The sequence below is a fragment of the Borostomias antarcticus genome, assembly GCF_949987555.1.
Source record: "Borostomias antarcticus genome assembly, chromosome: 22".
In the NCBI taxonomy this organism is placed as follows: Eukaryota; Metazoa; Chordata; class Actinopteri; order Stomiiformes; family Stomiidae; genus Borostomias; species Borostomias antarcticus.
Window position 1 is genome coordinate 9384354 of NC_140255.1, and position 14357 is coordinate 9398710.

The 14357-nt window shown below is 42.7% G+C and overlaps 1 protein-coding gene across 1 annotated transcript; it reads right to left on the reverse strand.

The window, feature by feature from the left end:
* Positions 1-2572: 2572 nt before the first annotated feature.
* slc6a16b (solute carrier family 6 member 16b) lies at positions 2573-14081 on the reverse strand (the record flags this gene model as incomplete). Its single annotated transcript, XM_084456042.1, has 11 exons — positions 2573-2974; positions 3373-3535; positions 3711-3870; positions 5965-6166; positions 6516-6687; positions 6911-7152; positions 7610-7720; positions 8953-9128; positions 11121-11241; positions 13541-13698; positions 13955-14081. Coding segments are annotated over 11 exons (1821 nt in total), but the record flags the coding sequence as incomplete, so codon positions are not given.
* Between the last annotated feature and the right edge of the window lie 276 nt (positions 14082-14357).

The following is a 14357-nucleotide window of genomic DNA, read 5'->3' on the forward strand; positions in this document are numbered from 1 at the left end:
CTCAGTCAATCTAGTACATTTCGAGGCACTGCTGTGTGTATGTGTGTGTGTGTTACTCGGCAATACATCGCTCAATCTTCGACAATATTGTGATATATGGATGTTTACATAGGCTACTTAACTTGTATGCACTTTCTAAGTCACTCTGAATAATGCTGTCTGCTGAAAGCCTAACTTGTAACTTGTAAATATGGCTTACTAGTATCATTACAATCCCTCATTAATTTTTCTTTTAGAGCCCCTCTGAAAATGGCATTTACTGTACAGTACAGCGTCTTTCTTCCCCAAGAACCTGTCTTCCAAATTTCAGTTGTTCTGATAACAAGTGACAACATTGTATTGTATTGTATTGTGACTCACATATGTGCTGGGAGGTGACGAGGCTGTCCCCCACTCCAGGTCCCTGCCCTACGCGGGCAGCAGGGAGTGGCAGGGCGGCGAGGGCACGGTGGGCATGGATCCACTGCTCAGACTGGGTCTGTGTGTTCTGGGACCGGCACGGAGACAGAACCAGAACCAGACACAGCAGCTCCAGACCGGCCAGGAAGGCAGCCATACTGTGCACTACCAGCAAGTCAACCTTTGAAAAATAAATTAATAATAATGAGAATACATTTCTATTTATATAGTTCTTTCCAGATGCTCGAGGCAGAATGCTCAAAGCGCTGAGGGACATTAATAAATAAAATTGTAAAAATAAATAGCCACTATGTAGGGCTGACAATTATACTTGCAATTTTTTGACTATTAAATGCTAGTCATCGATATCATCACCTATTGTCCTTGTAAATATAAGTACACAAACATATTTACAGCTATGTGCACAATCAAATATAGAAACCACTTGATCCTGATCATCCAGCCTACCTGATGTCAGCACCAGCCACTCTCTCCTCTTCCAGGTGTGATCTCTTCAGCCTCCCTCTGATTACTCTTCTCCTGCACTATTGTCCCTGGGTGATGGATCAGGATCTGCATCCAGGACAACCACACTCCCCTGGCATTACCATCTCCAAACAGAGGACCGCCCCATGTTAACCTGGAAGATAGCATAAACAAGTCCCCAAAACATACAAAGAACCCCAATATATTCCTAGTGTTATGATTAGCTGTGTAACGATGTAAATATTGTTGTGTATGTAAATAGCCATACATTCATAGCTTTGTAAAGTCACTCCCAAGATGATGACTTTACTGAGCACACATCCGGGTAATTAGATGTTAAATATTGCCATTTCCAACGAACACTTTGAAGTCCCACAAGTGCCAACCCCACCCACGTGTCTCCAGACAGACTAAAGTACTCCAATCAAATAGTTCATGTACTATATGACCTGTAGGTGTTCTCAGTTAAAGTGTTTACAAATGAATACAATTAAACTGTGAAAGAAGCTCCCGTAGAACCACAAACAGCCAAGGGTTTTGCTTTGCAAGGTATTTATTTAACAAGCACAGTCGCAAATACATTTTTATTTTTTTTATTTACAAGTTTTACATACTTCTGTATGTTAGCTGTAACAGTTACTTTTTCAGGTGAACATTTTAATTCAACTTTGGTGTAAAACAAAGGCCACATGTTGACTACAAGAGAAATGTACATCTAAAAGGCATCCTGTACATGAACACAGCATAAATAAACAACAATGTCATTTCTGATCATACAGTACAGCCAAGAGAATCAACATTTCAATTATAATCCCAAGAGATGACATTCTACAATAATTCTAGCTATTTAGGCAACTCAATATTTAAAACACACAAAAGGTGACACTTAAAAGGCAGAACATATATTAAACAATGTGCGCGCATTATATTACATTTTCTCACTAAAAGTATTTTACAAACATGTTTTATGACACTCAATATAATTCTGGTTAGTAAAACCACAGTGGAATGTAAGTTCTGTTCTTTGCTCAACTCATCCCCAAAAATACAGAGTATATACAAAATGAACAAAGGCACTATTTGCATGTATCTTATTGAATGTTTGGTAGAAGCTAAAGGTGAAGATGTCGTGAAAAATAAAAGTAGTATTGTTTGTATTGTGTTAACCAAGTTAATAAACAGATGCATTGATACACAGCATTATGGTACAAAGCTCTTGAATCATCACTCCATGGCACAATGTCTGAATTTTGGCAAGACAGAGGTAGGCTTCATCAATAAGAGCATGTTGATAAGTGTAATCCATGCCAGAAATCTATTTCCAAATGATCAAAGATTAATTACAAGTGTGAAGATCAATTAGATGATCAAACACGAAACCTCCACACCACAAACACAGAAAACTTATCTCCGTTAAGTACCTGATGTTGGTTGTGAATATTGAACATTTGAGAATACCTTCCCACTTAAAAGTATTTTCCACAAAACATTGTTCACTTTAGTTTTTAACAGGATAAACAAATGGGTATTGAAATAATATATTAATATCCAAATATGGCTTAAAGTCAGAAGATACAATACATGCAGTCAGTGGATGTATGCTATATATTCTTACAAGTTCATGATTTGCTCTTGTTCCAATATGGTGAAAACAAATAAATTCACAAAATAATTCACATCGCTGGTTTCTGGGGATTTGTAATCATGTGCACGATCAAGCATTCAAATTTTGAAATCCATTTCTCGATATACAGTCTTTGTAAGTCCTGTTGTGCTTCCCTTATGTTCCCTTCATGACAAAACCTGTCTCTTCTTCCCTTTGTGGGAGGGGCTTATACACCCCGCGCCCAATGGGAAAGCACCATTCATGGAAGATCCCGTATTCCTCCAATGGAGCAGCTCATGGAATGTGTGACTCGTCGGTCGCACACTTACTGTAGGCAACAGCCTCCACGTGTGGGTCCCCTCTCCTCCTGCTCTTCAGAGTGGCGTGGAGGTAGCCGATGGGAACAGGCAACGTGGCGAAAATGATCAGGCTAGTCAGGACAGTCAAGGCCCAGTCTGGATACTCCAGGACCTCCTCTGACGCCTGCGGAAAACACAGCAATTATAAATCGTAGCTCCTACTGTGACAGCAAGGGGATATTAGCAGCATAGCTGAACTCGGCAGACACCAAATAACAAAGTCACTCATACAATTACATATACAGTACGCAGTCAATTATAGAGGATTGTATCGTTTATATCGTATTGCAGTTCTCAAGTGGCATAGGCAGTAAGTACAGTAAATTATATATTGTACTATTATGTAATTTTATATAATTGTGTACAGTACTTCTAAAGTGGATAGAAAACAAGTACAGTCCTTGTGCTGCATATGTGGGGACTAAGTTGGTACAGATTCCCTGGATAGGATCCAGTTTAAATCAATGAAGGTCAGTCATGCACTGGTAGAAAAAACAACAGCACAGCCCCCTCCTTCCTCACCGTTTCCTGGTTCCATGCGGTGTAGGTGGGCCGTTTGAAGAACATCCTCACCAGACTGGCTCCCAGCAGCCCCAGCATGGCCAGCAGACACACATACTTCCACAGGTACTTGTAGACCACATGGGGGCGCCAGCCCAGCATCTTCTCAATGTCGTCAAGGAACCTGGAGTCCACAGGAAGGAAGAGATGAGTGTAAAATCATTAAAGAAATAAAGAGTACCCCTGATCAGGTACAATCAAGATCAAGTTCCTTCAAAAACAAACACATTTCCCTCTTTCAGAACAGGTAATATGCAGTCATGTGATATGATGTGGGAGGTCAGTGTCGGGGGCCTCACCGGTCAGCTCCATACACCCAGGACACGCTGAAGGCCTCGAACACCACCACGATGATGAGGGGCAGAGTGGCAGAGTAGTCGTCAAACATCATGACAAAGTAGTTCCCACAGCGCTGGGTGAAGAGCAGGCCCAGCAGGAAGCCAATCACACAGCTGCACACTGAGGAGGGGACAGGGACACGTTAGTGAGACATCGGAGTGCTCAACTAAAACAGCCCATAGTGGACAAAAACCTTGGGCGCTGGGTTCAAAATATTACAATGAACAAGTGGTTTCAAACACTGAAGGCTACAGCCGAAATGTGTTTATTTTTTAGTTGACCTGCTGCTGCTGATGGTTCATTGAAGCTCAGTTTGCACGCTCCACAGAGCCATACTCCTGTATTATATGAAGACTCTCCACACAGAGCCATACTCCTGTATTATATCAAGACTCTCCACACAGAGCCATACTCCTGTATTATATCAAGACTCTCCACACAGAGCCATACTCCTGTATTATATCAAGACGCTCCACACAGAGCCATACTCCTGTATTATATCAAGACTCTCCACACAGAGCCATACTCCTGTATTATATCAAGACTCTCCACACAGAGCCATACTCCTGTATTATATCAAGACTCTCCACACAGAGCCATACTCCTGTATTATATCAAGACTCTCCACACAGAGCCATACTCCTGTATTATATCAAGACTCTCCACACAGAGCCATACTCCTCCTGTATTATATCAAGACTCTCCACACAGAGCCATACTCCTGTATTATATCAAGACTCTACACACAGAGCCATACTCCTGTATTATATCAAGACTCTCCACACAGAGCCATACTCCTGTATTATATCAAGACTCTCCACACAGAGCTATACTCCTGTATTATATCAAGACTCTCCACACAGAGCCATACTCCTGTATTATATCAAGACTCTCCACACAGTCATACTCCTGTATTATATCAAGACTCTCCACACAGAGCCATACTCCTGTATTATATCAAGACTCTCCACACAGAGCCATACTCCTGTATTATATCAAGACTCTACACACAGTCGGACGAGGAAAGAAAAGTGTTATTTTTTCTTTCGATACTGGTAAAAAGTCCTGAATTTTGCTACTTTTATTAAAAAAGAAAAACAAAGTCTCTGTATAAAGTCGTGACTTTGCTATATAGAGATGCATGTGCATTATGCATTAATTAATTTCTGGTGGGTAAAGGGGATGTTGTGATGACTTGTTGGCTAGTTTGGGGCTTATGCATGATCGAAAAGTCTTCGCAGTTACGTGAGTCTCTCCGACACCGTTATTTGCATACAATGTCATGGACAACACTTTTCACCACTTAGCAAATATGTAGGCCAAGTATGAATAATGTATATTAGCGGAGAGGTTTTTTGATCACTCGGTATTTCATTCATGGACATAACATCTTATAACATCTTATATTTTGTTGAAGTCCATCTCTTCAAGTCTAGTTTCAACAACAACTAGTCCTGCTTGAGAACAAAAGGAAAAGGTGGTTGCTTCTCTCTGCCATTGCTCTCGACTCACACCCTGCCTGCTGCTGCAGCTCAAATTACAAACAGTTCCAGCAACGTCACACACACACCACACAACGTCACCACTGTCAGCTTTGTGCGCAAAGAGGCAGATCAAATAATCATTTGCATGGGTCCAAGACGTGACTTGTAAATTTGGTGTCCCAAGGCCATCAATTTAACATAAAAAGATACATATGTATGAATATAATTATTAACCCCCTTAGGTGCGTGCTGAATTTTTTTCAGCTTTGCGATTTTGGTGTTGTCTGATACTTATCTAAATTTCATCAACTTAACACACACTTACTCCAAAGTAAGTATTTGTAGGACAATCACAGCTACATTTATAGGCCATCAATAGTTTGGGCAGTACCATATTCGGCCTGTAAACAGATCTACAAACACAAAAGTTACAAAGACTATTTTTTCTTCCGTCACAGATGTTGTAAAAATACACCATAAACAATAGTGATGAATTGTTTTGTCAATGTGAAAGTTGTTCATCAAAGTCTTGGTTATGTAATTATATGTAATTAAATTATTCATTTAGAACTAGTGTATCCAACATGTATCCACTTCAGAAATGCTTTTCCATTCAGACTGTCGGAGAAGTTCCAAGTTGGATTGGAACACACACACACACACACACACACACACACACACACACACAGACACACAGACACACAGGCACACAGACACACAGGCACTTTACCTGTGAGTTTAGTCTTGTTGTTGGCGAGTGTTTTGAAGTTGTCTGTGAGGGGTGTGAGGATGCCCTCCATGGTGCCAAACATGGTGCTGAGGCCCAGGTTGAGCAGCATGAGGAAGAAGAGAGCCGACCAGAACGGACTGCCTGGGAACAGAGACATGGCCTCCGTGAAGGCTATGAAGGCAAGGCCTGTACCCTCCACACCCTGGCAGAGAGAGAGAGAGAGAGAGAGAGGGAGAGAGAAGAGAGACAGAGAGAAAGAGAAAGAGAGAGAGAAGAGAGACAGAGAGAGGGGGAAAAACAAATACAAAGATAGAGAGTGGAAAAGACAGCAGAGAGGGAAAACGGAAACAAAGTGAGAGAGAAAAACATTTGTATTAGAGATATTTTAGCTCCTCACAGAGAACTTGGATGTGGGAACTGTGAGGTTAGGCTGACTTACAAACGAAGAGGGAAAGTAGTCACTTGCGATACAAAAACAAAGAGGGAGGAGAGGGACTTAAAGTCTGAAGAGAGAAAAGCAACAAACAAACAAAAAGTTTTTGATCCTTTACCTTGTTCATCTCCTCCTCCAGGCTGCAGGCAGTGAGGTTGCCGGGCACGTGTTTTCCGTGGAGACTGTACCAGCTGGAGTACTCCTCCAGGGACACGGAGCCAGGGTCGCTCATGTTAAAGGTGGGCCACTGGCTCCCGTTCACAGAGAGCGACTGCAGAATCTCCACATTCCTGGGTGGGAAAATAAGATAATAGAAAACCGCATGAGCGGACGATGTTCAGTACTGGGCCGACACGTTGTGAGAAACGGGCTGTGTGAATAAAGCCCACATGCTATACACAGCCTATCAGGCTGGCACTGTTGACACAGTGGGTGAAGTGTTTTAACAATACAAGGTCAAGGACATTTAACAACTTTCCTTTATCAACATTCTTTACAAATACAGACACACACCCTTTGACACACTTCAGGGCGAAGGTTTTGGCTCGGAAGCCCAGCACGGCGAACACCACCAGCGTGGCCAGCACCGAGGTGAGGAAGTTGATGGTGGAGACGGTGAAGGCGTCGCGGTGGCAGTTGTTGTTCTTTGGGTTGTAGGAGGAGTAGGCGATGACCGAGCCGAAGCCCAGGCCCAGGGCGAAGAACACCTGCGTGGCCGCCTGCCGCCACACCTGCACGCTGCCCCAGATCTCCAGCTGACGAGGAAAAGACCCCGTCAGGAAAATGGACACAAATATAGTAGAAGTGAATTTGTGTCTTACGAGAGCAGACACGTTTAGTGGCTGATTGTGACCGTGTCTAGCCAGCGCCGTTAACACTTCACTTCAACGCTTAACATTTCAAAAACATGAGTCTGAACAAACACTAACGGGTTCACAAGGGACAATGTGATTGTTCAATATATCAAAAACATATACAAAATATCAGATTTTCTTTTGTACAGTATATCACTTTCCATGCTGTCCCCAAAATATGTTTGGGGTTTGGCATCGTAATCTTATAGAAGATTTCCCTTCTCTGTACCTCAACACCTCGGTTTCAATTCAATTGGCATGACATGAAACGACTTAAAATGTTACCGATCGTATAGATGCAAGCAAACAATAAAACACTATTCTTCATGTAGATCGGCAGTAGGCGACAGACGCCTACCTTGGGGTAGAACATGTAGCGAATGCCCTCAGAAGCCCCGTCCAATAGGAGCCCTCGGATGAGGAAGATCAGTAGCACCAGGTAAGGGAAGACAGAGGAGAAATACATGACCTGGGAGGAGAAGAGAGGAGAGGGTGGAGTCAGGGCCTAAGAAGATGGCTTGTGGGTTGGTATACAACAGCCAAGACTAGAACATTCATCATGTCAAGTATTTGGAACCAGTTCTAGAACCGAGAAGGCATTTAAAAAAATCTATTTAAAACTGTCAAGGGTCAGTGTGATTTTTCAGTATATAGTCCTTATATATGAAAAACATATACAGTATATAAGATTTGGATTGTATATCACTTGCCATGCTATCATTCACAATTAACAAAAACATTGCAATAGGCTTTTTTGGTTAACATGCTTCCTGGATATGACTCATCAAACACAAACACCACGGTTTACTCTGCAAATATGAGGTTGTTGAATGACTGCTGGGCACTCATCTGGAAAGAAGGCTGAGATGCAGGTCACAAGCCAACTCCAGTGAATTGAGCAACAGCAAAGTTACGCCCAACAATAGTTCAAGTTCAACCCTTCCAAGGACGTTCTGAATTAAAACTCCCAGGTTTGGAGCCAAATGTCACAAGTGTTTCACTCTTCTTCATGGCCCCAGGGTTGTTAAAGGACTATCCCAGTCTAAATATGATTTGATTTCCTTAAGATAGTCACCCAGCCTATATCACAATACCGCAATCCATTTTCCGAAGCAAAGCTCACACTAAAAGACATTTGCATTTTCACGTTTGACTTACATTTCAAAAGTTGAACGTGATGGCTTTAAAACATTTTTTTTAATTGTTCCATCGTTGTGCTGACAAACGCGCCCCAGTTAGTTTCAAATGATTTTCAGTCGTTATTATTTTATATTATTTTTGTTGAATCATCCGGTGAACTCATGCGCTATATTCTCTAATCCACCTACGCTAGATTCTCTACCCAGCTTTCCTAACAAAGGCTACCATGTAAACAGGAAGACGACAGACGTTGGCGTAGGCTGTGCAAAGAGGGTTAAAATGAAAATAACTACTGAAAATTATTTGAAACTAACTGGGGCGAGTTTGTCAACGCAACGACGGAATTGTTTAAAAATCGGTTTTGAAGCCATCACATTTAACTTTTGAAATTTAAGTAAATGCGAAAATGCTAAAATCTTTTAACGTGAGCTTTACTTCGGAAAATGGATTGAGCTAAGATAATATATGTTGGGTGACCAGTTTTAGGAGATCAAATCATAATTGTTATGGTCTTTTAATGGGCACAAAAGAGGGCCTTGGATCCCCACACCCCCACAGTACCTTGGCAGAGGACTTGATGCCCTTGAACATGCCAAGGCAAACAATGGTCCAGGCACCCAGTAGGCAGCAGGTGATGATGGGGTTGAACTGGCCCGTCTCGTTGATGGAGTCGGTGATGTCCAGAGCCTTCCGGAACCAGAAGTACGTGGTGGGGGAGCTGGCAGCACATTCCTTCACTGAGTGTGGATAACAACATAATGACAGGTTTCTATGGGCCTAGATATTCTTGTGTGACATGACCGTTTTCTCATCTTGCCCGCATGTAGTAATAGACATGCAGGCCTTCATCTCAGCCTGTTATGGCATAACGGAGAGCAGGGACATGACACACACAAGGCTACTTGTCTGGGGAAAAAAGAACGGGAAAGGACACGTCTTCACCAAATCTAGCTGCTATACCTCCAACAAAGGAAGAGTTCACTGAAAATGTAAAGAGGGCCCACTTCCAAGCGTACCTGTGGTGAAATCTCAATAACAATCTGCCACCTGCAATGAACCCAGAGGAATTTGGACGGAAAAAGGACACTAGTAACAGGGCACTGATCCCAATCCACCTACCAGAAGATGTCAAACTGGTTCCAGACTACATCCTGAAGATGATCCAGTGAAACTCCTTGTAGCTCCAAGAAATGCAGCTTTAAAGTTTCCCATGCACAATGTTCTATACATGTATCAGGGTAGGATGCTCAAGACCCTAATACGTAATATTATTACCATAACTTGGGGCATAAATTGTGCTTCGTTGCCCACCCATTTTTTTTGCCACCGCCCACCCACCAGATGATTTCTGGCTACGCCTCTGCAGTATTCATTTAGAATACATGACCTCCTTTATTAATAGTCATTGTAGACGATCCATTTGATGCATTTAATCCTATAATGCATGCAATATCATAAGTCTCTATTTTTGTGTGATTTTGGCATTTTCAGGCATGAAGGGGTTAATATCTGAAAATGCTCAAGGGATATCACCGAGCACCCTCCTGTATTTTGAAGAGGTACCCCCAATATCTTTCTACCGAGGTGAATTCTGGGAGAAGATGTGTAGTATGTAGAGAATGATCAGTTATAATTACACCACACATTAGTTATGTTTTTTTTTTGTGTTAGGCTATAAGCCGACACCTAGAAGAGGGAATCCTTTTTGTCGCTCCCTTCCTCTCTTCCTCTGTCCCTGTTGGCGTTGTTGACCTGCAGTTCTATGTTGCTACCACAAGAGGCAGTGGTCCCAGAACATCAAAACAAAAAGACTCAACAGATTTCCCAGGTCAGTGGTGGCTGAGTGGATAGTGCACTGCCTATCACCGTGAAGGTTGTGAGTTCAATCCTTGGTGTGGATATACCAAGGTACCTGACATGTTTTGTCACTGGATGTTGTAGAAGTTATGTAACGAGCTTGGGTCATATTTGTTAATTACAGACCCTTTTACAGCGTAGTCAGCACAAGTATGCGCGCGCATTCTTGAAACAGTAGCAGAGGAAGACAGACGAAATTGCCATTATTAAGTGTACGGACTGGACTGAGGAAATCATCAGAAATGCCTGCATTTGCAGTGCCAATTTTATATCAGGTAAGTTATTTTGACTACCTGGTTTCACTGGAATGTCTGGTTGAAATGTAGCCCTTCTCAGTCCCGTTGTCGCATTCTGCTCGCTCATGCCAGACAACAGTCCTTTGCTGGTCCATTCACTTTGCCGTCAAAATAAATCGGTGTCGGCCTAGTTAGGAGAGGCGCTCATATTTAGCCTACAAGTGTCAGATAAACATGAAACTTCACTTAAGCAAAAGACTCTATTTTAACAAATGCTGGGTTGAAGCTTCAAAGCACCGCCACCACCACAGAAGAAGACTACCTCTCTTTCGCGCATGAAGGGGTTAATACCTGAAAATGCTCAAGGGATATCACCGAGCACCCTCTTGTATTTTGAAGAGGTACCCCCAAGCTACAAGAAACAGCAAAGAAAAAAATTCCACCCGACAAAACAAGGTTCAACCCCATGGCTCCCGGACTATAAGAAGGGAAAGTCTCCGCAGGTTGTGTTCTTAAATCTAACTCTTGCATGCTATGTGATGTTATTCTATTCTATTGCATGTTATGTGATGTTATTCTATTTCAGCATCTCAGTCAAGCATATGAGCAGACTGGATGAGAGGTGGGGGAGTTTACCTGTGGTGTTACCCTGTTCAGGGCACTGCTCCCACGGCAGGGGGTACTGGAACGAGTTCCCCAGGTAGAAGAGGCTCCAGCCGATGATTACGTTGTAGTAGAGAGCCACGAAAGAACATACCTGAAAGAGGGGAATGTTTTTCAGTGACAAAGTTATTCAGGTTGTCATTAAAACTAATTAAAGGGGAACAGTCACCCTTGTTTCAGTTGATTGAAATTTGGATTAAATGTTTAAATTGTGTGTAGGCCTTTTTAAAATCACCTTCAGTATAGCCGTTTCTTATATACAGAAAATGCTGTGGCAAAATCGCAGCAAAACATCAATGTCACGACACGTTTGCCCTTTGAAGCGTTGCCACGGTATTTCCCATTTATAGGAAACGGTTACACCGACGGTCATTGAATGCTGTAGCCAATGCTGTAGCTAACACCATAACTGATTCTACGATTCTTGTCCGTTGATTTTCATATCAATCAATCACTCAATCAAAGCTTTATTTGTATAGCGCATTTCATAAACAGAGGTAACACAATGCGCTTTACAGAGAACAAGGGAGGTGGGCATACGACCCACCCCTACATATTCCAGAGGGAAGAAAAAAAAAACAGTATCACCCAGGGGCCAGAAAAGTGAGCAGTAAAAATTATTCCCTGACCCCTCTCAACGAGACGATCAAGCAAGCTCCTGGAGTATGTTTGTCCAACGGTTAAGAACATTTATAGAGCAATAAATTACATTTAATTACATTTTCAGAGCAAAAAGGGTTAAAAACATAATAGGAAAGACATGGCAAACACTGGTGTATGTCTGTGTGTAGTGTTGTCACGATACCAATATTTGACCTGCAATACTATACCAGCCAAAGTATCACGATACCAAGTAGTATCACGATACCGAAGCATTAAAATTTGTTGTATTTTTATGAAGGTGCAATGTATTTACAGTACATTACAGTACGGTGTAATCACTTTATACGAGTGGTGCATGAATAACATGCATTTAATGCATTACATTGTAGCTCTATAGGTAAGTAAAAATATACTATGCATATTATGAATTATTATATAATATTAAATATTTAAAACACATATCTAAAACCACTACTGAATCAGCCATGTATACACACAAGTGTAGTATCACCAACCACCAGTAAAGGTCAGCGGAGGGCCACTGGGTTTTGGTTGATGGCAGTGACATCAACATGCTTTATCTAGCTTTCACTTTTATGAAAGTCAAAACCAGATCAAATGACCAAATCTCAAAGCTCGTCTGTATTCCAGTGCAAGGTCTGGATGACGAGATTGTAGATGCTTTATTAAGTTTGATGTGTTGCCTTCTTTTGCCTATACGGCATCGCCTGCTCAACAGACGGCCATCATCTATAGTGTTTCCTTGTTTATCTGGTTTAAAACCCAAATACTGTAGTACCATATTAAACTTTTAGAGTTATGTTTCTTCAATAATGTTACATTTGATGGTGCGGACTCGCTAGGGAACGCTTCTGACATTACGATAGCCTACTGAGAACCAGACTGGCTCGCGCCCAGACAAACACAGATAACGTCAATATATATCGTGACTGCGGAGATGCATGCGCGAGCCAACACATTGGGAGCTGCCACAATGGTGTCGCGAGCCAGTGACTGCGGCGATGTGTGCGCGAGTCAACAAATTGGGAGCTGCACAACGGTGTCGCGAGCCAGTCTTCTCATTAGCAGAATCCAGTGAATTTGGGAACAGAGGCAACATTGTCCCCCTGCCGTGTTCAACGGTAGTAGCCTACTGTATTCCGCGGTAGTACCGTATTATAGAGCTTATAGTATAGTTGGCACCGTCACGTTTTGGCACCGCGGTAGACCGTTGGTACCGGTATATCGGCAACACTATCTGTGTGTGCGTGAGTGTGAGTGTGCCTGGGTCCAGATAGAGGCAGGGGTCGAGGGTAGGGTGGAGGTAGGAAAAGGATACGGACAAGTTGTTCCAGTTGTCTAAAAAACAAAACCTCAGGCACTGAATATCACTTCACGGCTTGGATCCACTAGGTCCGTTAGCGTCAACCATCAACTATCAGATGCTAAGGAAATGAATCCATTGTAATCAATGACAGTGACTCCACTGCAGCCGTTGTGTTCGATGCCACCGTCCGATGTTAGAGAATTGCCGAGGTTCATTTCTTGATTTTTGAAGATAGAATGTCGACGCTGAGAGTGGACGCTGACGGCTGCAGTGGAGCCAACGCCTTTCTACTTCATGTATTTTACTGAGGAGCTTGTCAAAGATGACAAATGTAGCCTAAATTTGATGGGGAAAAAGTTTTCTGAATCAATGTACAAGTCAAGAGGATCTTGGGCTGTTCTGTCTCCCCTTGCTACCAATGGCCAATGTATGTGAATCAGGAAGTACAGTATGTGCTTCTTACCACACAGCTGGAGTAGCCAATCCCTGCAAGCTTAGGGGAGATATGCTTCCACACACCGATGCTGCCCTGCCTGATGGCCTGGCCGGCCGCCAGCTCCAGGAAGAACAGGGGGATGCCCACCAGGAGCATCAGCAGCACGTACAAGAGGAGGAAAGCTCCTGAGAGATGGGGAGGCAGAGGAGGAAAGGAAGAGAAGGAGGAAGAATACAAATATCAGATTGTGGTGTGCTTAATGATTACCTACCTTTACATCTTCACTCAGATATGTTGTTTTCTCATGGCAGTTACATTCAAATCAACTAGCTTCAAATTGTTTAAATGCAAATAGTTGAAACAGAGATAGCTAGCAACTTTATGTTCACAAAGTAATCAGGGGATCATCGGCAATGAACACTGACAAGACGCGGTTCTCACCTCCTCCATTCTGATGGCACAGATAGGGGAACCTCCACACGTTCCCGAGGCCCACGCTGAACCCCACCTGAGCTAAGAAATACTCCACTTTACTGTCCCAGCCATCTCTGGCAGCCAGCTCTGGCACACATGGGTCTGTGCTCTCTGCAGACGGGCTGCCATTAAGCAGGGACTCTGGTGTCCCCAACGCGTCATCGTCACTGGGTAAGGGTTGTTTCTCCATCTCCATCTAATGTAGGATGGAAAGAAAAAAGTGAATCAGTCCAATAAAACAATGGAGGAAACATTACACGCGTGAGGTAAAAGGAATGTGGCATGACAAGAAGTTACATCCAGTTAGCTACGTTAGACAGACTGGGCTCCACAACTGAACAGTTACTAGCTAGCTAGGAAGTGTTCTGAA